This window comes from Microplitis demolitor, chromosome 9 (genome assembly GCF_026212275.2).
Source record: "Microplitis demolitor isolate Queensland-Clemson2020A chromosome 9, iyMicDemo2.1a, whole genome shotgun sequence".
NCBI classification, from domain to species: domain Eukaryota; kingdom Metazoa; phylum Arthropoda; class Insecta; order Hymenoptera; family Braconidae; genus Microplitis; species Microplitis demolitor.
The window spans coordinates 15,046,453-15,073,619 of NC_068553.1; the positions used below are offsets into that span (position 1 = coordinate 15,046,453).

General features: G+C 29.1%; 2 protein-coding genes across 3 annotated transcripts in view; one reads left to right on the plus strand and one right to left on the minus strand.

The window, feature by feature from the left end:
- The window catches only part of LOC103571568 (protein dachsous), a 196,462-nt gene extending 193,377 nt beyond the window's left edge, over positions 1 to 3,085 (plus strand). The window contains exon 17 of one of the 2 annotated variants that reach the window (XM_008549766.2): positions 202 to 3,084. In XM_008549766.2, the coding sequence (XP_008547988.1) occupies positions 202 to 2,488 (2,287 nt within the window). In that variant the 3' untranslated portion in view covers positions 2,489 to 3,084. Of the gene's footprint in view, positions 1 to 201 lie in introns of both variants that reach the window. The other variant, XM_008549765.2, reaches the window with a different exon arrangement.
- Positions 3,086 to 9,410: 6,325 nt separating this feature from the next.
- LOC103571565 (excitatory amino acid transporter) lies at positions 9,411 to 25,305 on the minus strand. Its single transcript, XM_008549763.3, has 10 exons — positions 24,777 to 25,305; positions 19,780 to 19,905; positions 19,055 to 19,262; positions 17,767 to 18,087; positions 15,024 to 15,257; positions 12,105 to 12,299; positions 10,671 to 10,805; positions 10,475 to 10,583; positions 10,074 to 10,209; positions 9,411 to 9,561 (listed from the first exon to the last, which is right to left on the minus strand). The coding sequence occupies exons 1-9, from the start codon at positions 24,949 to 24,951 to the stop codon at positions 10,087 to 10,089; spliced, it is 1,626 nt and encodes a 541-aa protein (XP_008547985.1). The 5' UTR covers positions 24,952 to 25,305; the 3' UTR covers positions 9,411 to 9,561; positions 10,074 to 10,086.
- Between the last annotated feature and the right edge of the window lie 1,862 nt (positions 25,306 to 27,167).

Below are 27,167 nucleotides of genomic sequence, written 5' to 3' on the forward strand. Positions count from 1 at the left end.
TTTTCTCTTCGTGTATGCTACTACTACTTCTTGTCTTCCCAGTACCTGAAAAAGTCAGAGAACCGGCGTAACATTGTACGAAAATTATAAATGAACATTAATTATAACACCTACTATCCAAAAAACTGTCAACTTCCTAATATATATAAAAAATGTATATGAATCTTAAAAATTTTAATTAAATTAATATTTTTTTTTTAGATACATCGTGTACCTGGGAACTAAAAGCGAAAATTCATCAAGCATCACCAACGATGACGTAGTAATAGTTACGATCCAAGTGGATGACGCGAATGACAACTACCCCCACTTCACAGAAGAACTTCAAGAAGTTTCAATAAAAGAGGACGCAGCGATCGGCACGCTCTTGACGACAATAAGAGCAAGCGACAACGACCTTGCGGGAACCCCAGCAGCAACGATAGCATACAACATAACCTCTGGCAACGACCGACATCTCTTCCAAATAGATCCATCTACCGGCGCGATTACTGTGAACTCAACTCTGGATTGCGATCTGTCACCCGAGACTCATCATCTAGTGATTCTTGCCTGCGACACAGACATTTTAGCTCTCTGTTCCCTTGCACGGGTGCGCATTCACATCGAAGATGTTAATGACAACTCTCCCAAGTTCCCCGTGCACGAGTACCTTGAGTTTGTTGGAGAAAATGAACCCGTTGGTACAAAAGTATTCTCTGCCCGCGCATCAGATCTAGATCGCGGTGTATTTGGTACCGTTAATTATTCCATAGTGTCAGCGGCCGCTTCAGGATTCACTGACATCGACGACTCTTGGAAACTATTCAACGTAAACGCGCAGACGGGCGCCGTTACCACGGGTGCAATTTTCGATTACGAGCAACGAAATCGTTACGCATTTACACTGCGAGCTACCGACGCAGGAGGTCGTACAGCCGCAGTAAAAGTACGTGTGGAAATAGACTCACGAGACGAATTCTATCCCCAGTTTACAGAGCGGATGTACCGATTCGATCTACGCAACGGTCTGCAAACTCAACCGGGAACAGTTGTAGGCCAAGTGACTGCAACAGACCGCGACAAAGGGCCCGATGGACGCGTGGTCTATCAATTAACATCACAGCACCCCTACTTCAAGCTCAACCGCACCACCGGTGCACTGATCGTCAAGAAGAAGCTCCACTACGACACAGTAGAAGAATCATCCCGCTTAGTAGTGAGCGCGAGTTCCGGAAGACAGCGCTCGCTCTCCAACATGACCGTCGTAGAAATTCGCATCATCGACGACGACTCAAACAGTATATTCTCAACGAACTATGCAACGTCGACGAACCTGGGCGCCAACATGGCAGTAGCGACTTCAAACGGCCTTGCAGATTGGGCGCTAGGTCTCCTAATAGCTTTAGTTCTTTTAATCGCCGCTTTTGGTGGTTTCTTTTTGTATGTACACTTAAAAAACCGTAAACACAAAAAACCCAACGCGAAACCTGGTTTAAATGGTGACGGAAATGCTACTGCGTCTAATAGTTACGTAGACCCTACGGCATTTGACACAATTCCTATCCGAGGAGTCGCTGGAGTCGCCTCTAATGTAAATGCAGCCGGCAATGCAGGCTCTTGTCAATTTGCTCCGCCAAAATATGATGAAATTCCGCCTTATGGAACTTCTGGACAATCTGTAGGCCAACAAGCAACTTCTGAAATCTCCGGAAGTGATCAATCTGGTTCGTCTGGACGTGGATCTGCTGAAGACGATGGAGAAGACGAAGAAATCCGTATGATTAATGAAGGCCAGGCTGCCGATTCCGCAAGCGACTTGTCAGTTCATAATACTCAAGAATATCTGGCACGGCTGGGAATCGTCGATGCGCCCTCAGCTAATTCGCATTCTCATGCTCGAAGGCCTCCAGAAGCTTTGCCACTAGAGAGCATCCACTTGTTCGAAGATGAAGCAGTCACAGAAGCTGAAATCGCGACTTTGATCTACGGCAAGATTGGCGAGACGCGTAGACCCACTTCCGAACTAGAAGTACCTGGTGGTCCTTCGATGAACGGCTCGCTCAGCTCTATCGTTCACAGCGAGGAAGAGCTGACCGGTTCCTACAATTGGGATTATTTACTAGACTGGGGTCCTCAGTATCAACCACTGGCGCACGTCTTCAGCGAAATCGCCCGACTGAAGGACGATGCCGCCAGTGTACAGAGTGGCAACTCCGCTAATAGACACAAAGTACAGCAGCACAAGGCGCCACCTCCGCCATTACTCACTTCCGTGGCGCCCAGATCTATCGCGGCGCCAGCCCTCGCCCGCGCGATGCTTCCCAGATCACCAATCAGCCACGACGCGTCAACTTTCCCCTCAGCGGCTCTCAGTCCGAGCTTTTCCCCTTCTCTATCCCCCTTGGCGACTCGCAGCCCCAGTATTAGTCCGCTAGTTCCTCCGACGCCTCAGCGGGCGCAGAATCCTCGCAGCCTTCCGGTTGTCGATAATGAATTAAGAATTTAGACAGTTTTATTAATTATTTCTGTATGTATTTTTATTTTTAACATCAAGACTGCTCATTATGTTAAACGCGTGATAATTAATTTTTTTAATTAATTTGTCAATTGATTAATTTACTAATTAATCGGTAATGTAAATGTAATAATTTCTTAATGACTTAAAATTGTAAACAAATTGAATTTTGTAAATAACTGAGGATAAGTGTAAGTAGAAATGTAAATAATTGTTTATTAATTAATGAGGTTTAATTGTTAATCAAAACGATTGCGACTTTGGTATATTTATTATTAATATTATTATTATTATTGTGAATTATTATTAAAGTATAAAAGTCTGTATAGTATTTTGTAATTTAATAATTTTATTAATTAATTAATCAGTTAATTAGTTAAATGTATGAGAGTGAGTGAGCGAAAGAGTACCGAGTCGCTATTTTTTAATAGACCCACGAATGAACTGACATTGTAATCGTGGCATTTATTTATAGGCTATTATTATTGTAATAATTAATAATGTTATTTTGTATAAAAAAATTATGTTTAGTAATTAATTAATGAAACCCTTAATTTGTATAAATAATAAGAGAATTGTAATGAAATGGTGCATTGTGGACCTAGTAAATGAATTTTTTTTATAAAATAAAGTGACTTCTTATTTATCAACCTGGCATTTTATTATTTTTAATTAATTCATTAAATTTAAATTTCGAAATTTATTAATTAGAGAAAAATTTTGTTTAATTAATTTGTTGCTCAATTAGTGGTTAGGAAATTAATAATTAAGGAAGCAATTTAAGTTTAAATTTTTAGTGCACGGGATTTGAATATTAAAAACTGTTTTATTTGTCATTTTGGTTCTTGTCAAATTTTCTTCAGAATGGCTGGCAATGGTTGTAAATTTTTCGATAATTAGTTAATACTAATTTAATTAAAATTGTTCTTTACTTGAAATTTTTTAAGCATGTTAAGGGGGATAGCCACTGTGGAATTTCAAAAAAAAAAAAAAAAATTTTTTATTAAACTAAAGTTTATATATTCAAAAATATGTATCTACAGTATTATATGATAATTCTAAATATTTTTTGAGTTATAATCATTTTTGTGACAGCACGTCAACCGAACGTTGCATTAACTAAAAACTTTAAACGCGTTTTTCTCGAAACTACTCTTTTTGAACTGGTGGTATCTGTAATTTGCATAAATATGAACCGATTTACAACTTCTTTTTCCCGTATTCATTTATTCAGTAGCTAAAGTTGCACGTAGGGGATTTTGATAATTTTGATTTTTAAGAATTTTTACGGCTATTGGAATCCAAAAAAATGAGGAAAGAAAACGAAAAAATTTTTAATATGTCGGCATTTTTTTTTAAAATCCAAATTTTCAAAATCCCCTACGTGGAATGATAACCACGTGCATACAGACTACAACACAGTTTGGTTGTTTCGTTTCAGATAGTCCGTTTTTGAGTTAGAGATGAGACTGTGATGGGGAAAATTTTTTTGATACTCCACAAAAATCCTTATAACTTTATACCAACACGATATTTTGTAATAAAAATTTAAGAGAATTATCTTCAATGTATACTTTATAAACCAAAAAAAAAACCCGATCCTCGAATTCCTTTATTATCCTATTTAAAAAAATGCCGAAGAATATGTCGTTGAATGACTGAAGTCAGTCTTCTCAAATTTTATATTAAGATACAATCTTTTCTGATTGGTCTAAAGTGTGATTTAAAATATATTAAATCACTTCTTATATTGAATCATGAAATTTTTGTGGAATGGGCGGAGCATATCCCTGCTTAATGCGCATGCGCACTTAATTAATCAGCACACGCACTTGTGGATTAAGGCAACGTCAGCTTAATTTTATAACCTTATCTCGATTAATTGATACGACATAACCTTTTTTTTTCGTGCATTCATCACATAAAGTATTTTGTATACATCTCCAAAAAAATTGACTTTTCTCTTATTACTTGACTATGATGAAGTTAATAATTTGCACTAACGCGCATGCGCAGTAATGACTTGATTGAAGAAAAATGGTGGGAGAAATGATCATTCTTTTACGGACGACTATATAAGATACTATTTACGATAAATGAGAAATTTTTGGTATTAAAATTCTAGTAAAAAACGATTAAATTGAAATTCGTAAATATTATATATAAAGATTAATAAGAACTGGTTAAAAGGTTTTATAAAATAAAATTACACCACTCAAACACAATATTTTTTTTGATAATTTGATATTTTTTAGTTACATAAACACATAAATTCACAAAAAAAAATTATTCAATTTCAAATACAAACTCGCTAATTTACAATTATTATCATTAATTCTATAATTAATTATTTAATTTATTAATAATAATGATAACTATTAATTATTATCATAACTTTGTTATTTTATGGTCAAAATAAAAATTTAAATCGAGCTTCAGCTCATAGCACCCAATACCTTTAAATTATCTATGATAAAAAAAATAATTTCAATTAATCATAAAAGTTACAAGTCATCACAAAGCAAATACCATTAGCCGAAACTATTGTTTCTTGTTTCCTTCCCCACTCCTTCTTCCCGTTAACCAATGAAAGGTAAATAAACTAACCTCCAAAAGACAAGCATATCTGTAGTCCGATTAACGAGAGATTAACATTCGAGTATCTTCTTTTCTATACAAAATAGCAAACATTTGGAAATTTTTCAAAATAGTAGACCTCTGTTCAAATTTTTATTCTGCGTTCAATTTCGTTCCTGCACCATAAAGTTTCACATGAGGTTTTAATTTTTGATACTTGAAATGTAACTCAAAGTCATTGGATAAATTTAAAAATTAGAGTCGGGGGGGGGGGGTCGTATAAGAATATTTTGAACTTATGGGAACACGAATTTCAATCTCCCGCCAATCGGACTATAAATCCATAGAACCTTTTAATTGTATTTTTCTTCCAATTACTCTACTATTAATATTTATATTTAATTTATAATTATAATTAATTATTATTTGCAAATACAGTGAACAGTTTGTACCCTTTAAACAATCTATGATATTGACTTATTTGTATAATTATAAACACTCTAATATATATTAATTATTATTATTAATGGGCATGTTTTTTATGGCTGTGTTTTATTATATTTTGTATTGTTTCGTGAATTTATTTATTTTGTCATACAATTATCACTAATAATTAAATTACTTTCCAGTTTATTAATGAGATGCTTTTTTTTTATATTTATTTTATGAATGGACGAGGTTCGATTACTTTTACTATAAGCGTATTATACAATGCTGATGTAAAGGATGCAAAAATGTTTCATGAATATTTAATAGTAATTATTATGATTATTTTTATTTTTTTCCACTTTTTTAAATTCACTCGTTTTTATTCTGATAAATGCCTTTATTTTTTTTTATCAATTAAATAAAATTGATATTCAAAACTTTCAAATCATGCTTTGTTTTAGTTCGCATTAATCAAATTAAAATTCATTAATTACTTGATTAATTTTTTTTTTAACAAATTGTGGATTTAAACTTTTTTTTTACCAATTTTTATTATCAATCAGCAATTTTTTTTATCGAGTAAATTTCACAAAAATTTTTATTGAATCGCATTAATTATTATTTTTTTTTTTTTTTTTTTTTCAACGGCAGTCTTACAATTCTCAAAAAATTTTACCTTGTTTTTTCCACCAACAAAAATTACAATTGTTCATTAATTTTTTTTTTTATTATCACTAATTTTCATCAGTCAAATTTTAATAATTAATCAGCCGCCAATAATTTCGTTGAATTAATTTTTCTTTGTCAATTTAAATTTTTGAATTTTCGTACTTTTTTAATTAGAGAAAAAAAAAATTACATTTAGTTTTGATTTTATTTATTACAACAAACAAAAAAAAACAAAGTGGGTTACCTATAACAATCTATAAGCACCATATATGATATTAAATATATATATATTAATTATTATTATATTACATATTCAGTATATTGAGACAATTGATGAAAAATTATATTTAAAATAATGATAATAATTGCTTACTTTCATCACGCCTTTTTTTATTGTCGGCGTATTGAAATAAGGCACCACGATAATATCGACAATTATTTAAATAATTATAATGAATAATTAATTAATAGTCGATACTACAGAACAAAAAAATTTATATTAAGTAGGTAATTTAGTATTTAACTAGAGTCAATATTTATTAAATTAATAAGAAAATTATTGTTTTTTTTTCTGTACATTAAGAAGTTCCATTTTTAAATACAGGAACGCCGTCATTACCCTGGCGAATCTGAACTACGGTAAATTACCGAAATTTACCAGGGTTTACGGTAATTTACAATGTTCTACGGTAAAATACGGAAATTTACTGTAATTTGCGACATTTTTACCGTAAGCACTGTGTGTGTTTTTTATTTGTACATCCCTAGTGGATCCGAATTACGGTAAATTTCCGATTTCACGGTAAAAATACCGTACTTATGTTTACCGTAAATGCCTGCAACTTGTCGTAAATTATCGTAAAATACGGTAATTTACGACAATTATCCTGAATTCTGTAAATTACCGTAATTTGCCGTAATTCGGATCTGCTAGGAAGTTTATTACAGTACAATACTTTACTTTACGGTAAAATACCGCAGGCTAACCGCAATTTTCTTACAAATCACCGTTCTTTTATCGCAACTTTAAAGTAAAAATAACATACTTTTGCCGTAAAATGTCACACGTTCACCGTAAAGTACTAAATTTTACTGTAAATTAACGTAAGTCTTTAAAATTCCGTAAATTACAGTAATTATTGTAATTTACCGTAATTTGAATCCGCCAGGGTATAGATAACAGATGATCTTCTTTTAAAAAAAAGAGCTTTGTTATTAATTGAAAGAGTTCCGTTACTATTTAAATAAGTTCTGTATAGTAGAACTTAGTAGATAATTTAAAGAGTCCAACTGCTAATTAGTGGAGATCTGCCTCCAATTTAAAGAACTTGGATTAACTTAAAGGAGTTTGTATCCTAATGCAAGCAATTATGAACATTATTCAAAAAATCATGCTTTTAAACAACGGAAATTTAAGTAATTGGGATCTAATTAAAGAAGCTCCAACCCTAATAGACAAGTTCCATGTTCCATTGAAAAATGTTTATTTTCAGAGGAAAAGTTCTGTCTTCTATTAAAGATACTATGCTTCTAATTGAAGAGCTTACATTAAATCAAATTAAAGAAGAAAGACTGCAATTGGTAGAATTTCATACTCTATTAATGAGGTTTTGAATTAAATTTACAAATTCTGTTTTTAAGAAAGAAATTAATCCTCCATTGAAGGAACTCTAATCAAGTTAAGGGAGTTCCACTTTCAATTAAAGGAGTTCCGTATCCTTCGAAGAGTTTTGGGCCCAATTTGAAAAATGTGACTTTAAATTACAATGAATCTGTTACCAATCAGAGTAATTTCGGACCCTATTACAAACAATTGTTTTTATAAAAACAGTTCCGTTTTTTATTAAAAAAGTTTTCATAAAAGTAAAGTGATGTTCCCAATTAAATGATTTTTGTTCCCAATTAACAAAATTTCGTCCCCAGGTAAAAAAGACATTTATTATTTTAAAAACTTTTAATTTCGAAATAGAAATTATCCATGACCAATTGAAAAAGATGCGATTTTAAGTACAAGAGTTTAATTAAATGTCAATTACACTCATGAAAAAAAAAAAAAAGAAAAAAAAATATTCTTTATAAATATAAAAATTTGTCTAAATAAAAATCAATCTTTAAAATTAACATAAAAAAAATACTTTAAAAACTTCAGTTTTCTAAGTAACTCTATAAAAATTATTTTATAAAAATTAGGACTATAAATATGTACTGCAATTTATAGATAACAAAAATATATCTAAACTGATCTACAAAATAAAAAAAATAGTCTTAAATATAATTGCTATTAATAATGCCGATAAATTATCTAATATCTCAAAAACGATCAAAAATATCAATAAAACATATCAATACTTTTTTGTAGCTCATTAAATTTCCAATAATTTACTAATTTGTAAAAATTTGTATACAACCAATATTTAAAAAGTTAGAGACGTTTTAATGAATAAAACTCCCTCAAATAATATGAAACTGAAGTTAGCCAACATTTGATAATTTTTGGAATTTTTCCAAAACTATAAATGAAAAAAAAATATTTTAAAAAATTGCACCTGTAGTTTTTGTGATTTTCTACACACGCATTTTTTTGGATTGATTTTTTTTTTGAATTTATGAGTTAAAAAAAAATCGAAAAATTCTTAATTGGCCGTTAACTTTAGAATCATCAAATAGCTCTACAATTTTTATCAAAAAAAAATTTTTAACCGCCAGTTTGACTCTAGTTAAATATCAATGCCAGTAAATCCTAGATTTTGAAAAAAAATATCATGGAATAAATCCAATAATTCCTGATATTCATAAAAAAAATTGAACATACCCGCGATGCGTAATTACAAACTCGAAACCTCAAGAAAAAAAATGAACCTCGTTCTATGAACATATATCCTATGAACTTTGAATCGATATGCCTTTTGAAAATTATACAAATACAATTATTAATTATCATACAATTATACACATTACATAAAATTTTTACCCTACTTAATGTGACTAAAAAAAATGGTGGATTTTTTTTATTAAATACAATAAATCCAGTCAATTATTAGTTTGTTTGGTTGGTTGGTTGTAATTATTTGTCTGTTAACTGGCGCGGTTTATTATTATTATTATTATTATTATTATTATTATTATTATTATTATTATTATTATTATTATTATTATTATTATATGTGGACTTAATAATTAAGTATTGTTACTAATTACGATCCTTAGTTATCCAATTATAATTGAGTCCACGAAAAATTTAAAAACTGCCGTCACAATTCAATTATTACCTTAATTATTAATTTATAAATTAATAATTGTCACATTTGTAATCACATTGCCTTGTAATTATTAGTCAGACAGTTTCTTCTATCACATTCCTTGTTAACTGTACTGGAAGGCTTGAAATACTAATTTTTAAAAAATTTATTAATCCATTTATTCAATTTAATTTATTAATTAAAAAATTAGCCTTTTTAAGTCTAGTTTCTGAACAATCCGCCAGGGGCGCCTAATATATAGATACAAAGCCCGCCATTTTTATAACCTCTATTTAAACAAAGCTAATAATCTGACTAATTGATAACCTTAAAATAATTATTATAAATTTTTAAAGAAAATTTTGAAACTTAGAGGGGAAATTATTAAATATTTTTTCACATAGAGATAATGTGCGAATTGAAGCAAATATTCAGCCGCAATTCATGCGCAAGTGTAGAGCAGACATTTTGTTTCTTCACTATGAGTTCGGGCGATTGTCAAAAAACGCGACTTGTAAAAAAGGCTAATTATATAATTATAAGTAATTGTTAATTAAAATAGCTTGGTAATATAGCGAGTAAATAAAAAATAATAATGATTATGATAATTGCAAAGTATAAGTAAATAAATGCTATGAATTTAATAATGATCCTAGCCCTACCAATAATTTTTTTTTACTTGGCGATGGGGCTTATCCTTGTATCGTCTTGCATTTCTACAACAATTGTATCAGGATCTGGTACTCTATTTGCTGATAAGCATCCGTTGGCTATTGTTGTTGGTAAAACTGTTTCCGACTGAAAAAAAATTAATATCAAGAATTAATAATTATAAATAATTCCATACTTATAAAATAAAATTTTTTTTTTATTGGAACCCTAATGAAAAACTTTTTATATTATACTTTTATGATTTTAATATATAAAAATTTATATAGAGAAAGGAAAATTAAATCACTTCTAATCCACTCCCAAAAAGGAGTAAATTTTTAAATTATTAATAATAAAAAAAAAAATAAAATCGATGCCTAGCGAGATTACTAGTAAAAAAATAAATAATTACTTGATAAGCAGCTGCATCTAAAGCCATTAATTCTTTTTTAGATAATTGTTCAACTACAGCTGCCGCATAACAGTCACCCAACATGTTATTTGTTGTTCTTACACGATCTCTGTAATTAATAATAAATTAATTAGTTAATTGAGTGTATCTAGATGTAGATAGATAGTAATTGATGCTGGGTAATTGGCGTACTTACACAAACCAGTCAATAGCAAATAAAAGTGATACATCTTGTACCGGTGCATCAATAGCACTTAATACGACAAGTAATAATACTAATGCAGCACTCGGTACTGATGCTGATGATACACTTGCCGCTGTTGATGTTAATCTGTTAATTAATTAAATAAGTTTAATTTTCTAATCAGTTCTCTGTCCAATAGTTTTAAGGGGGGCCGCTAGTGTGACCGGCTGAGAAAACGATAATATTTTGGAATTTTTTTGAAGAAAACTACTGCATAGAATGTTTTAGTGTTTTAAGGATATATTTGTGGATGTATAATGAATGCAAGATAAAATTTTTGAACCAAAAAATTCAAAATTCACTGAGTTATTCACAATCTCCCGTTAAAAAAAAAGTCCCTACTGCAGTGATAGCGACCTTCGCAGTACCGGAAATAAAAAAAACCAAAAAGTTTATTAAACTAGAAGGTATTTCCCGTACCATGACCCTCGGGTTAAGAAAAAAATTGAAATTTAACAAAATGGCGGAGTTTTTTAAAAAAAATTCAAATTTCGCGCGAAAATTTGATGATTTTTGGCCTGGCAAAATTACATTTTTGAAAGAAACTGCAATTCAAATCAAATCGATCGGATAATTTGTCTTCGAGTTATAACTGCAGCATTTTTGAAAAATGGATTTTTGAGAACCGATAAGCTGCTGCTCCAGATGGTTGTAACTCAAAGAAACTATTCGAGATATGGACTAGAAATTGTAGTGTCATTTTTAAAGGTATAGGAGAGATCGGGGCACGACGGCTCCCTCAAGCCTGTAATTATTTTTTATGGCTTTTAATCTATAGGTCCACCTAATTTGGTCCTTATTTAAGCAAATCCATCAAGGTCTTACCAAAAATAAAAAAAAAATTTTTCTTCTGGGGTACAACGGCTCCCCTCAAAAAAAAAACTTTAAAAAAATGTTTGTTTTTTTTTTTTTTTTTCATTAAAAAAAAAGATTTTAAGCACAAATATACTATTTCCGTACCTTTATAATCTCATGGACTTCAAATTTATTAAAAAAAAATTTTATTTAGCTGACAAAACCAGTTTTATTAAAATTTTTATTTTTTTATTTTTACCACAATATAATCTATTGGCCTAAAAGAACTTTAATCAATAAATTTTTCAAATTCATCTAAGTTTAGAAAAAAAAATAATTTTTCTGTAGCAATTTTTTTTCAGGTGGTCCATTATGTCCCAGATATCGCAGATCAGCCTAAAATATCTTTAAAACATCAGAGATAACATGATTCGACCGAAAATGAAAGAAAAAAATGTTTTACCAAATTTTTGAGGGGGGCCATAGCAGCCCAGTTACCCCTAAAATATTGGAATATGCAAAAAAACTGAATTGATTTTTCAAAATTTCATACTAGTGGTCCCCCTTAATAAAAAAATATAAAATACTCACATAACAGTTACGATTTCACCAAATCCCAAAAAAATTCCATTCATCTGCGCAATAAAAATACTTGCACTTGCAACAAACAGCGCAGTACCGTCCATATTAATGTTACACCCAATCGGAAGGACAAATCGCGTAACCCGGGGGTCAACTCGTAGCTTGTCGGTCATCAGACGAAAGGTGACAGGTAATGCGGCAGCCCTGTACAAATCTCCATTAGATTTATTCAAATAATTAAACAAAATAAAATAATATTCATCAACACTTTTCACATCATCATCATCCTCATTAATCAATTAATTATTAGTTTTAATTATTATAATAAATAATAATAATTATTATTATTGTTATCACACTCGCTGTTCGCTATGGTCATTCTGGTTCGCATTTTATTATTAATTAATTAAATAGACGCTTAATTAAAATTAAATAAAATGATGCGAATAAAATAAATAATAAGTTAATTTAAATTAAGAATGATTGTTGTTAATTATTAATATGTAATTAAAAAATACCAGAATGACTTCGATTGACTGAAAAAATAATTTATTTAAAAAACACTGGAAATTATTTATTTTGTTAATTTTGGTTTTGGGAAAATCCTTGAGAGCTGGTTGAGTCCGGTTTTAAAAAAAATAAACGACGATTTGGTGACACAGATCCTGGAACAGACAGTACCTTATCTTGCGGCCATCAATTACTTACCAAGCACCCGGTAATATTTTCTCTGTTCTGATATTTTGAATACTGTAGGTCTCTATCTGACTGTTATTTCATTTTCTAGTCAATCAGACTCCACCTGCAAATAGGCCGCATCGTGTTCTAATACATCATCTGAACTACTATGAAAAACTCTTGTCACAGTTTATTGATTAGATGTCTCTCATCATCACCATCATCATCATCATCATATTCTGGAAAAAAGTTAATCCACACACAAGATATTTTGAATTAACTCAAGTACCATTTTGTTTTTTTAACTTCCTGACAATTTTTTTTTTTAAACTTAAGTAAATTATTTTTTTTATTAACTCAATCATCAATTTAAAATTTTAGTAATAAATTTTTTTTTCAATCAAAATTAACGAAAGAAAAAAATCAAAATAAAAAAATTTCAAAATTAAATAATTAAGAAAATCATTAAATAAAAAATACATAATTTTCAAGTTAGCCGACGTCTAATAGTTTTTGAATTTTTTTTTTCAAAATGATAACTAATAAAAAAAAATGCTTTGAAAAATTACACCTATAGTTTTTTAAATTTTCTACATGTGCATTTTTTCAGTTTTTTTTTTTTTTTAATTGATTTGTTGAAAATTATTATTCGTCCGTTAATTTTACAATTTTTTTTTAAATTAAATTTTTAACTGTCAAAAATGAATTTTTTGACAAGTTTATTATTACGCGTTTGAATGCTTGGTAATTAAAAAAAAAAGTTTTTAGTGCCAGCGAATGGATTTTCATATATATATGTAAAAAACTGGAAAAATTATCATTGCGTCATTTTATCTGATAAAAAAATAGAAAAATTCTAAAAAAATCCGTTCTAAAATATAAAAAAAAAAAAACTAAATAATTAGTGATGCTCGCTGCTCTCCTTCAGATCCACCATGAATCGGAATTAATCACCATCACCATCACCCTGGAATTAATTTTTTTTTTATGACAGATAAACACGCGCAATATTTTTCCAGTTCTGTTTCATTAAATTCTTCAATCTATCAAAAATTAAAATATTAATCATATACATTATTAACTAACATCACATATATGTATATATATTATTATTATAATTATTATTATTATTCTAAATTAATTAATAAAATACGGGCATTTTTATTAGTATAGAAGCTGTCTCGCTTACACTTTTTTGCTTTACCTCAATTCTCTCGCTACTTGAACTCTATACCAATAAACTATTTATTCAAATATAAATATACAATCAAGTAATTTATGATTTTAAATTAAAACGAGAGTGAGTTTAAATGCAATAGTATAAAAGAGATTTTTTTCAACAGCTTCCACACTCAAATCAGGTCCAAGTGACACGGAGTCAATTGATATTTAATTCTTAATACGTTGAATTGTCAAACTTAATTCACTTCTTTTTTTTTTTTAATTAAAATTTTAATTTCAATTTAAATACTTGATAATTTTCTATTAATTTTTCAACGTAAATTCAGTCTTGTATTATTTTGATAAATAATAATAAATATAAAGATAAAATAAATAAATAAAATAATAAAAGACATGAATTTGAAGCTAAATTATCAATATTCTAAGTGCCACCCAGAGCTGCATACCTCTCTCGCTCAATTTTCTTTCTCTCTTTCTTTAATTAGGGAGCCTGCATGCTCCAGCACGAGCATACGCGATTGTCAATCAAAATGGTAAAGGAATTTTTAATTTTTAAAATTTTTATAAATTTTTTTTCGTTTTATGGATTTAAATTACTGAGGATATTTTAATATTTTCACATTTTATTTTTCTATCACAAAAATTAATAGTCCAATTTTTTTTTTTTTTTTTTTTTAATTTAATTTTCTTTTCTTTTTTTTTTTTTTTTTTTTATGTGAAAAATATTAAAATGAGGAGTGGAAATAAAGGAACGCCAAGGCCTCGCAAAGCCTCCCAGTGTTAGCTGAAACAATGTATGGAATAAGAATTTGAATTTTTAAATTTGGTTTTTATCAAATGATCAATTTCGGGACACGTTGAATTGAGTTTAAAAAAAAAGGAATGATTAGTATCGTAGTAAATTGTATGGAGATTTAGTCAATTATTGATAGGTTTTGATTATGGAAGACTAAAAAAATAATGATGTGAAAGTAAGATTGATAAGATCGAGGCCCTGTGAGGCAGGCGAGAGTTTGAGATAAATATTTGGGTAAAAGGTGGGAGCGAAGTCGAAGATCGACGACTCACGTTGATGCCATGGCGAATGCTGTCAATGTCCCTTGAGCCAGTCCGGCGTAGAATTTAAAGGGATTCTTCCGTACGAATGCCAGATAAATAAGTTGCATTATCACCAGCTGATAAAAGAATACACCGATGACTACGGTGACGATAAACCAGGCTAGTTGGGCCATCACTAGAGCCAGATCATCAACTCCAAGTATTTTACCAGCTATCACTGATGTTATACCAATTGGTGTCATCCTAAAATAATAATAATCAATCTCCCTCTTATTATTGTTATTATTATTAATAAAAAATTAGTTTATCGAATAATAAGAGCAGAAAATAATTTTGCTTAAGTCACGCAAAAAAAAATCCTGAAAAATGGTAGACTCTCTGGCCAACCCCAAAACTTCTCACTGTTTTGGTGCTTAAAGAGCTCAAAAACTTTATTATTGGTAAACATTTGAGCTCTTCGTGATCAAAAAATGGTTGGAGCGAAAAACCAAATTTTAGGAAAAAAAAGTAATTTTTGTCTAACGATATTTTTGGAACAAATTGCCCGATTCCCACGTACTCGATCGGTCGAGCGATTTATGAGTTATGCAACAAGAACTTAAATATAAAATTTTTATTTTTTTTAACATCTCTATGTAAGACCCTTCTACTAGAGTAGCCTTTAGCGGAGGCGATTATTTTTAATATCTTTTGTCACTTAGGCCTTATTACCCGCCGGTACCTTACTCTCTAAACATAAATTAGTAAAAATAAGTGAATATTCGCTAATTCCAAGTGCAAACCGAACCACTAATTTCGAAAAGTGGTTCGATTGGCACTCAGAATTAGTGAATATTCACTTATTCATGTTTAGAGAGTAAACTATTTGATCGATCGACTAAAATCTAATCAGTTCTAAGTAGTGGTGCCACAGCCGGACGTCCAGCCGGAAATAGTCAACTCAGAATAGCTTCCCATGACCTCAAAACGTCGAGATCTGATGAAAACTCAATTTTCGCAACTGGACCGAAACTAATAATTTCCGTTTTTTTTTTAATTTTTAATTTTTATAGTGGGAAATTTAAACTTTTGTACGCTGTCTTTTGAATAAATCTATACGTAAATATTTATATTTTAATAATTTATTGAGTTACGATCTGATCAGATTTAAATTTAAATGGCAATCCGGTGGAAAAAAAAATTCAATTTAGTTACCTGCGCTCTTGGAATTACAATTTGAAAAAAAAAAAAAAAAAAAAAAAAAATTCTTATTCATTGTCAACATACGTTATTGCGGTCGTTGGGGTTGAATTTAAAAAAAATATATCGATTGTCATTAACACAACAACGAGGTATTCTAATCAGTAATATAATCAACACCGTAATTCTAATCAGTAATATAATCAACGTCGTAATGACTAAATAAATATTTATAAAATAATAAATTTATAATAATTATAAATAGTTTAGTCTTTAACATGTGACTTTAAATCTAAATAAAAATAAATCCCAAAGGGCGTAATTTATTTTACACGCGGCCTTGTGCCTAAAAAAATTTATTTAAATGCTTGTAATTTATGCATACCAGCGCCAAATATATATGTTAGCTCTATTTGTAATACTGTATACCCTTTTACCGGTCCTAGGATGTAATTTGTTGAAACCCCTCGTGACATCACTTAGCAATAATTAATTCATAAATATTATGTTCAATAAAAAGGTTTTTATAATTTAATTATTAACTTTTTAATACTTTTAGTTTTAAATATGCTGTCACTCGGAGTCATGGAGTTTAAAAAAAAATCACTCCGCATACGGAGTAAATAAGGAGTTTGTTTTTTCGACGTGATTTTGGAGTGAGCTGGAATTTATTTAAATTCACATTCACTCCGATTTGGAGTTTTAATATTAAAATAAACTTCCTTTAGGAGTGAATTTCATTCTAGGAGGAGTAAATAGATAGACAATCTTCTGCTCCGCATTCACTTCGCAAATTTTTTACACTGCAGTTACGTCATAATGTTAAAATATAAACTGCTCTTATTATTAAAGAGGAAAGGAGTCTGAGATACAAAAAAAAGAGCATATTTTTTTTTCAGAGTACCTTCGTTATTAAAATTCTTAACATTAGTGACATTATTGAGCATCATTTCAAGAATATTCTGCTAAATTTTCATTAAAAAATATTTAAAAATAAGCCAGTGGTAGTGGGGAGAGACGAGTCACCTCAAAAAAAAATCTCCATGCGGTAGGCAGGATAACTTATGACTACATCTGAAATCAAAAAACCAAATCTTTAGTCCATAAGTTTATCGTGGATTTAAACGAAGGATTTTTTTTTCAATAACTACTTATTTTTTAATAAAACAAAAGGAGCAATTTTTGGCAAAAATCAGAGTTTTTGAATTGCACCTTTATCAAAAATTCAAAAATGAATATTTTGTTTATTTCTTCGTTCAAATCCATCAAGCTTATGTACTACAGAAATCTTTTTGCTTTTTTGATTTCAGATGAGGCAGTCATGAATTATCCTGCCTACCGCATGGAGACTTTGTTTAAGTGACTTGTCTCTCCCCACTACCACTGGCTCAATTTTCAATATTTTTTTATGAACATTTAGCAGAATATTCTTGGAATGATGCTTAATAATTTCAGAAATTTTTTTAATTTTAATAAAAAAGTACTCTAAAAAAATCTCAGAACCCTTTCCCCCGTTAAAATTATTACAAGACCAAATTTATTAATTATCCATAAATAAATAAATAATAATTACCACATAACAGTTGAAACCATCCTCATAATAACTTCAAAAACAGCTTTAAAAAAATCAATAACAACTTGTCCCTTTTTTTCTCCAAGTGTCCCCAAAAATGTACCAAACACCAAACAAAAAAATACAATTCCCAGTGTATTAGTACCACTTCTGTACTGTATAACACGTACTAACTCTTGCTCAGGATTAACAGTTCCTCCAGTTTCAGCTGTTGATTCAACAACTCTGTCACTCTCGTTTTGTAATGGTAATTTTTTTGGTATGTAAACAGTGTGCGCTTGTTGAAATGCCGCTTGGAATAAATTGTCTGGAAACATGTTTCTGAAAAAAATCATTTATTTATTTGTTAGTTTATTTAAATTATTAATGGAAGGTTAATATTTTAAGTACTGGGCGATGGGTATTGGATATTAAATATTGTATATTCTATAAGAGATAATTGATTCAATGATTTGCGTTGAAAGGTTGGCATGTATATATTGAGATATCGATTTATTTGTGTACTTAGATAATGTATCAATGTCAGGGCTTATTGGTCTGCATGTGTATTAAAATTCACACACCCTTCTTTACTTTAGTATGCATGACGTTGCATTTGTCTTCTAGCTCACTACTTTATTAAAACAAAAGCTCCGCTATCGATTACTGTGGCTATTTTTAAGAGTGTGTAGATATCTTTCTATATACTCTGTTTTTTATATCTGTGCTAACTTTTAGGGTTTAGGTAAAAAGAATATTTAATAATAATTATTATTTTTTTTATCAAGATGAAAGGAATTGGGTTGAAGTTTTTTTTTGTAATTTTAGACACTACGTTTAAATTATTGATTTGGTCTACATTAAATTGGAGTTATATACTTCAGTAATTGTCTATGATATATTTATTGGTTTATATTAACTAATTTATTTAATAAATTAATTTTTAGATTTTTAAATTTGTAAATTAAAATTTTTTATTTATCGAAAGCAGTAGACAAATTTTTTCTGAAAAAAAAAAAAAATTTTAATGTCGCAGTATTTTTTTAAAAACTTTGCAGCCAAAAAAGGTTTATAATTTTTTCATAAAAAATAAATATTAATGTTTTTTAAATTTGATATTTTTTATTAAAATATCAAATTTTGTCTGTAATTTTTTTTAATACAAAAAAAATTTTTATTATTGAAGTAATTTTTAAAAGTAGAATACTGCAAAAAATCGAGACAAAATTAAAAATAAATTTTTAATCTCTTTTTTAATACTTTATTAATATTGGTATGATTTATTTATTTATAAAAAAAATATATTTACCTTCCTAAGTCCAAAAGACTATCCAAAATATTAACAGCCCTCGCATGAGTGGAAATCGCATTTGAATCCTTCATGCCCGAATTACCCGGATGAATTAATAACGCCAGTGCGACTCCCAATATTGCATTTAACAACGACGTCAATATAAAATATACTAGAGTCCTTACAGCTATTTTGCCATTCATTTTGGCATTTAAACTCGCCGAACCTATTAAAAAAAAAAAAATCAAATTTTAAAAATGAGTTCCAATGTAGTAAACATTAAACAATTTTAAAATTATAAATAGAGTAAATAACTAAAAAAAATAATATTTATAAAAAATGCACTTATTAATTTAAAAATTTTTTAAATGCGCATTTTTCAAAAATTTTATTTTATTAATTATTTACTCTATTTATTATTAATTTCAAATTTATCTGTCTGCTAAATTCATACTCATTTTTTAAAAATCGTACTGAAGTTAGCCGACCTTATAATTTTTTTATTTTTTTCAAAAGGATAAATTGTAAAAAAAAAAAATATTTTAAAAAATTGCACCTATAGTTTTTTTAATTTTCTACATGTGCATGTTTTTAGTTTTATTTTTTTTTGTATTTGACTTCTTAAAAAAAAATTTTAAAAAAGAAAATTTTTAATTGTCTACTAACTTCAAGATCATTTTTTTAAACAAAATAATTTATACTTAAAAAAACACGAGAAAAAAAGAGTCGTGCAAAAGACTTACCAGAAATTAAGCTTGCGATAACTAGTGGTAAAATCATGAGCTTTAGTAATCGCATAAATAATTCACCAGGATAACTAATTAACATAACGGTGTCATCACTAAGTCCTAGTGGTCGTAATCCGAATCCTAAAAAAAAAAAGGATTTAAATAAATACTTTCGATGACGTTATTTGATCTTTAAGTATTATATATATACATATACATACATATGTAAGTTAAATGTTAAATCAATTTAATAACTATTTATAAGTTATGTTATGATATAAAAATAGTTATTTAAAATAAGAAACCATATAAAAAAGTAATGAATGACACTTAAATCAGAAGACCATACGATAAGATGATTATATATATATATATATATTTATCTTATATAACAAGCATTTCTGAAAATGAAACTGGGTCATTCGTGTTTAAAGAAGAGTTAAAAATTCTTTAGGTAAATTCGATCCCTTCTATACTCGTCACGATTATGTATGTGAAAATAATCCGTACCTAGTACTAGTTTACTTACTCTTCTTTTTTTTGTTATCATGATGTATATACATATATATGAATACATACTGACATTGAAAAATTAATACTTTTCCGATAATTGCATCAGAGTGAGTCACGAATGGGTTATTAATAGAATATTTTTTTTACGAAAATGATTATAGATTTTATTTATTTATTTTTTTGTCAGCTTGATAGATAGAAAATTAAATTATTGGCTTATATATTTATTGAAAATAGTTGAATTGAAAAAATTAAATGGAGTCTGAACTCGAGTTTAAAATTTAAATTTGATAAATATTTTAAGTTATGAAAAGTTTTAGTTTTTTTTTTTAAACTTATTAAAGTTTATTTTTGTCGAGTGTGACCATTATTTTTTTAATAGGGTAACAGGCTCTGATTCAATCGAACTGAGAATATATGTGTGGAATTTAAAAATTAAAATTTTTTTGATAAATTTAAAATTTGAGTTGAGATTGATGGGATACTTTTGGAGCTGTTCAAAATTTTGATTGATTTCATTTTATTTTAAAGAAAAAATTTATTTAGTTTTTTTTTTTAATTTATGTTCAAAGATGAAAGAGAGAAATAAAATTTCTTTTTTATTTGAATTATGAATTTTTAATTTTGAAATATATCTTCCGATCCAATAGAGTTGCACATTGAATTCAAAGTTTATGTCAACTGGCTGCAATTTTATAAAATTTGATTTAAATGTTTTGACTAGATTTATCACCAAGAAATTTAAGGGAGACCACTAATGTGACCACGTGAAAATCGATGATTTTTGGGAATTTTCTTAAAGAAAACTACTACATGGAATGTTTTAATGTTTTAAGGATATATTTTTGGATATATAATGAATGCAAGATAACATTTTTGGACCAAAAAATTCAAAATTCACTGAGTTATTCACAATTTCCCGCTCAAAAAAAAGTCCCTACTGCAGTGATAGTGAACTTCGCAGTACCGGAAATCAAAAAAACCAAAAAGTTTATTAAACTAGAAGGTATTTCCCGTACCATGACCCTCGGGCTAAGAAAAAAATTTTAATTTAAAAAAATGGCGGGTTAAAAAAAAAATTCAAATTTCGCGCGAAAATTTGATGATTTTTGGCCTGGCAAAATTACATTTTTTATTCGATCGAAAAACTGGAAGTTTATGATACGTAAAAACATATATAAAAGAATCTGCAATTCAAATGAAATTGATCGGATAATTTGTCTTCGAGTTATAGATGCAGCAATTTTGAAAAATGTATTTTCGAGAACCAATAAGTGGCTGCTCTTCAGATGGCTGCAACTCAAAAAAACTAGTCGAGATATGCACTAGAAACTGTAGCATGTTGTTTTTGAATGTATAGACTATCGAAATAAGCAAAAAAACAAAAATTTTTTTCAAAATTTCACATTAGTGGTCGTCCTTGAGGTCGTCAAATCAAGAAATTTGTAAATTTTATTTACATGATCGTTTTCCCTAACTTTCTCAATTTATCATTAAAGAATTTTTTTGCATAAATTTTTTGAGTGAATACTTGAAACTGTTTTCAAAGTATCTAAAATCATAATTAAAAATTCATAAAAATTTATAAAATTCGAACTATTAATAATCAGCCGAATGTACAACGGAAATGCGGTTAAGACTAATTTTCGCAATATTACGCGGTACTAAAACATGTCAATCAACGAATAAAACTAATCGTCATTAGACTGCTTTAATTATCTATAAAAATCTACGATCGCATGAATGCGTAGTATATAAAACTATTCATGCGTCGACAAAATCCGTATATATATTTTCAAAAACACGGGTGTCCATAAATCATCATTTCAAATAAACTAATTTTAATTATTAATTCATTTCAATTGCATTCATACCATTATTATCATTTATATATATATATATATATATATATATATATATATATATATATATATATATATAATGCCACCTACTAAATTTGAATCGTTGTATACAAAATTGGCAAAAGTACTGAGCTAATAAATATCTTTAGTAATATCGATCAATTGACACTGCCAAATATTTTTTATACTTTTACTAAGTACAAGGTGAATTACCAAATATCATGACTACTTTTTTTTAATAAACCCACATATATTTTCATTAAAATCAATTGACACGATGGGTTCGATTGTATTAGAGTCAATTGACTCGTAACTGTTTTCATTGACTACTGATAAAAAATATTTATTAAACTAATTGTATCAATTATCATCATTCAGTTCATGTTACAAGGTCAATTAGTATCATATTTATTATATTTAAATTGACAATATTTGAAATATTTATTCGAATAGATAGATATTAATTTTAAAGTTCTGATTAAATTTAATTGACTGGGAATTTACTCATGAAATTTCTGACACATTAATTAATTTTTTTATTATTTTTGATAGTTGTTTAGAAATATTTTTAAAATTTAATTAATTGAGAATTTTGCACTGTAAAAAATCGGGAGTGATTGCGGATTGTATTTAAATTCGAACTCACTCGGAGTTTCGGAGTTTAAAAAAAAATCGGACCCCATATGGAGTAAATTGGGAGTTTGCTTTTTCAGCGAAGTGATTTCGAAGTAGTCTGGATTTTATTTCAATCTGTATTCGGAGGTTGGATTTTAAAATGAGCTCTCCCGGAGTAAATTTCACTTCGAGGGAATTTATGGGGACCACTAGTGTGGCCGCCTGAAAAAAACGTTTTTTGGGAATTTTTTTAAAGAAAATTACTGCATGGAATATTTTAATGTTTTGAGGATATATTTGTGGATATATAATGAATGCAAGATAAAATTTTTGGACCAAAAAATTCAAAATTCACTGAGTTATTCACAATTTCCCGCTCAAAAAAAAGTCCCTACTGCAGTGATAGTGAACTTCGCAGTACCGGAAATCAAAAAAACCAAAAAGTTTATTAAACTAGAAGGTATTTCCCGTACCATGACCCTCGGGTTAAGAAAAAAATTGAAATTTAACAAAATGGCGGAGTTTTTAAAAAAAATTCAAATTTCGCGCGAAAATTTGATGATTTTCGCCTGGCAAAATTACATTTTTCATTCGATCGAAAAACTGGAGGTTCGTGGTACGTTGAAACATATTTAAAAGAAACTGCAATTCAAATCAAATCGATCGGATAATTTGTCTTCGAGTTATAACTGCAGCAATTTTGAAAAATAGATTTTTGAGAACCGATAAGCGGCTGCTCCAGATGGCTGTAACTCAAAAAACCTATTCGAGGTATGGACTAGAAATTGTAGCAAGTTATTTTTTAAGCTATAGACTATCGAAATATTAGAAAAAAATTTGATTTTTTTAAATTTTACACTAGTGGTCTCCCTTAAATAAATAAACAGTCATCCGCTTCGCATTCACTCCAGGTTTAATCTGCATTCACTCTGAAAATTTTTTAGCGTGAAAACATGGAAAAAAATGATTGACAATAATTGTAGTTCAACTTCTGATTATTTATGTTATGTTCAATAACTAATGTCGTTTCAATCAGTAAAAATATGATTTTAATGTTTAAACTGCTATAATTAACAGTTAATCGTTGAAAGATACTGTTTGACTATTCAAAATTACTACTTAAACCTTAAAAAACTACAAGACTCTTGTCAAAAAAATGCATCTGTTATTAATTTCTTACGTTCTACTCAGTAATATTTACTGAGATTCGGTCTAGGCGCGCTGTTGACAAGAATCTCAGTAATATTTACTAATATTTTTTTTTCCGTGAAACAATTTAGATAAAATTTTTATTCTCATTATTTTTAAATTAATTAACTCTGGCCTTTTATAAAAAAAAAATATTATTTATTTCCTAAGATTCAATTCAAATGAATTTTAAATAAAAAAAAAATTATTTATATACTCTTTTAAAATATATAAAAGCATTATAGAGACTCGAACCGTCAGCTTCTATTTCCGTATTGATAAAACGCTTTTGTAAAAGTTGATTATAAGTTTTCATTAAAATATCTTCCTGAGAAGTAAATTTGTCTTTATAATTGATTATCCAGTACAACATTCAATTAAATTATTGTCAAAGGCTTTCAATAGATTTAATTAAAGTGTTTTGTACCGATAAAAAAAAAGTTACATACTGTAAACTCCAACTATATCAACAAATGGAAATTAAAATAAATTGAATTACTCTATCAAAAGATGTAAATGAGTTTAATTAAAAGACATGCTCAGGATAAAGAAATCTTTAAGCCAATAACTTTTTATTTTATTTTTTCAATAAAAATTTTTTTATGATTTAAATTTCAATCATGAAGTTTACGTTACAAAAAATTAAAACAATAATTCAAAATGTACAAAAAAAAATTTTTTTTTAAACTGATGACTCCAGTCTTAATTCAAAAAATTATTTTTAAATTTAAATTTAAATTTTGTTTTTTAATTGAAATAAAAATTCTGTAAAAAAATTTTTTGAATAAAAATATCAATGAACGTAAAATTAAAGAGCAAAAAAAAAATACAAACCTAAAACGACACCGAGCACAACTCCGGATAGCGTAACCAGCAAAAGCATATTTTCCCTGATCCACTTCCTGGTGTCAGCTGTCACCTTGCGGGGCCCCTGGGAGGCCGATACGTCCTGCCCGCCCATCTTCGCGAAAAGATACTCAGAGAAGCGTGCCGATGACTTTTCTTCCATTTCGCAGTTGCAGTTGCGTTGTCGTTTTGAACGTGTAAATGATGACGATGGCGATGGTGATGATGACAGAGATGACGCCGAGGGTATTCCTGTCCCTGAAACCGATGACACTCCTCCCGCAGTTGTTCCCGTCGATGACGATGATAATGACGAAATCTCACGCGATTTCTCGCGGCGCACGGCGGAGCCCCAGCAACACCACCACGAAGACGACGACGGGTTGCCGTTTTGGGGGTGTTGATTAAAATTCCTTGTAACCAACCAATCACGACCCTCAATCCACTCACTTATCTTCTTCTTCTTCTTTTTCTTAACGCTCCAAACACTTGTTCCCTCAATTATTACCTTTTTTATCCAATTTAATTACCAATTGATTATTATTTATTACTATTTATCAATAATTAACAACACATTTATAATATTTATCTCCACTTTCTATCAATAACAAACTCCAAAAATATTATTTATTATTTATTTACCAACTCGTCTTCTTTCCTTTCAATAAATAATTCGATTTTTTCCTTTTTTTGGGATGGTCCACTTTCGTTTCCGTTGTCTGAGGTCGATCCTGGAAACCCCAACGACCTCGAGACCGTTGCGCAGGGTCAATTACCTCTAGTTCTAGATACACTTATTTTGTAAACCGGATATGTAGAAATTTATTTCAAATTAAGACGAGCTTTTGACGTTTTCTTTTAAAAAACTTGCTGTTATTATTAATTATTTGTTTCAATTAATTGTTTATATATTATATATATTAATTGTCTTGATAATATGTCGTGTGGACCAAGCAACGGATTTATTCTAACTGACTCTGGTGAGCATAATAGCGTATTGATTGTCAAAGTCTCACTAAATATTCGCGGGTGCGCAGGATTATGAGCTTGCGCAGATTCATTTCTACACGGGATTTTCTTCTCTCTTTTATCTTATCTTTTCTGTTCCTGTTTTTACCTTTTATTGAGATTTAATGTCAATGAAATATTTCTGGGCACGAGCCTGAAGAAAAGACTGATGAATTTACGACTGATTTTTTACCGGAAGGGACAACTTTTATTTATGATTCCTACAATACTATTGGACTGTTGTTAACATGATGATACTCTAGAAACATAACTGATATTGATTCATTGATTTATCATATGCTAGAGTGCAACCAATTGATTTCATATTTTTTTTTCTTTTTTACAGCCAAATTTGATATTTATTATTATTATAAATTATATAAATATTAATTTTTTTAAAGTTAATCTTAATTTCAAATTTGAAATTGCGGCTCTAAAATCTTTTTGGATATCGGGATTTCTATGAGACTAAATTTAATTAATAAAGCGAGTTTACAAGAATAAAATAGTATATTATACACCAAGGGAGCAAAATAGGACATTTCAAGTCTCTGTTTATGGTAAGAACAGCGCATGCACTAATTTTTATTGTTTGTTTTCTTATAAAAGAAATAAATGACTTTTTTCTCTCTAAACAGGACAGGAACTTAAACTTTTAGTGTATGGGCGCACCCTTATTAATTATTCTTATTACTTGCGCGGTAAATTTAAATATTTGAAAAATAAATTATTTGAAATTTGAGAAAACTAAAAATTGTATGTTAAAATAAAATGGCGGCAGAATATGACAGAAAAATATTTAAAAAATTTAAAAAAAAAACACTTGAGTGTTTGAACAAACCTTGGTGGGGAAATAATATGCAGAAGGGTGTCCTAATACACTTGGAGATTTGAATTAAATTGCTCCAAGTGTATTTGCAGCTAAAAAACGTCACTTAACTGCTATTTCCCACCAGACGATGCCAGATGATTTTGCTCAGGAACTTGGAAGTTATCAGCATCAGCCATCAGCAACACTTTACACTAGCACTGAACACTCATCACTTGACGACATCACAGATACTTTGCACAATTCACATTTCAAAAACACCACAATTTAATTGAACAATAAATATGAGCAACACATTTTATGGATAATTACACGACTTAACTGCGATACTGTGTTTCAATTTAAACGTAAAGAAGAATCTGGACTACTACTGTCATTGTCGATGATACTGACTGCTGCTATCGAACCGTCAGCTGATACGAAGCAATCGATTGTGCGATTCATTGATTGCCCCCACCAACGAAAATTTGAACGTTGAATACAGCAACGCGCAGTAACGCCATTTTGGCGCGAAATTTCAAAATTAAAATGTAATAATTTTA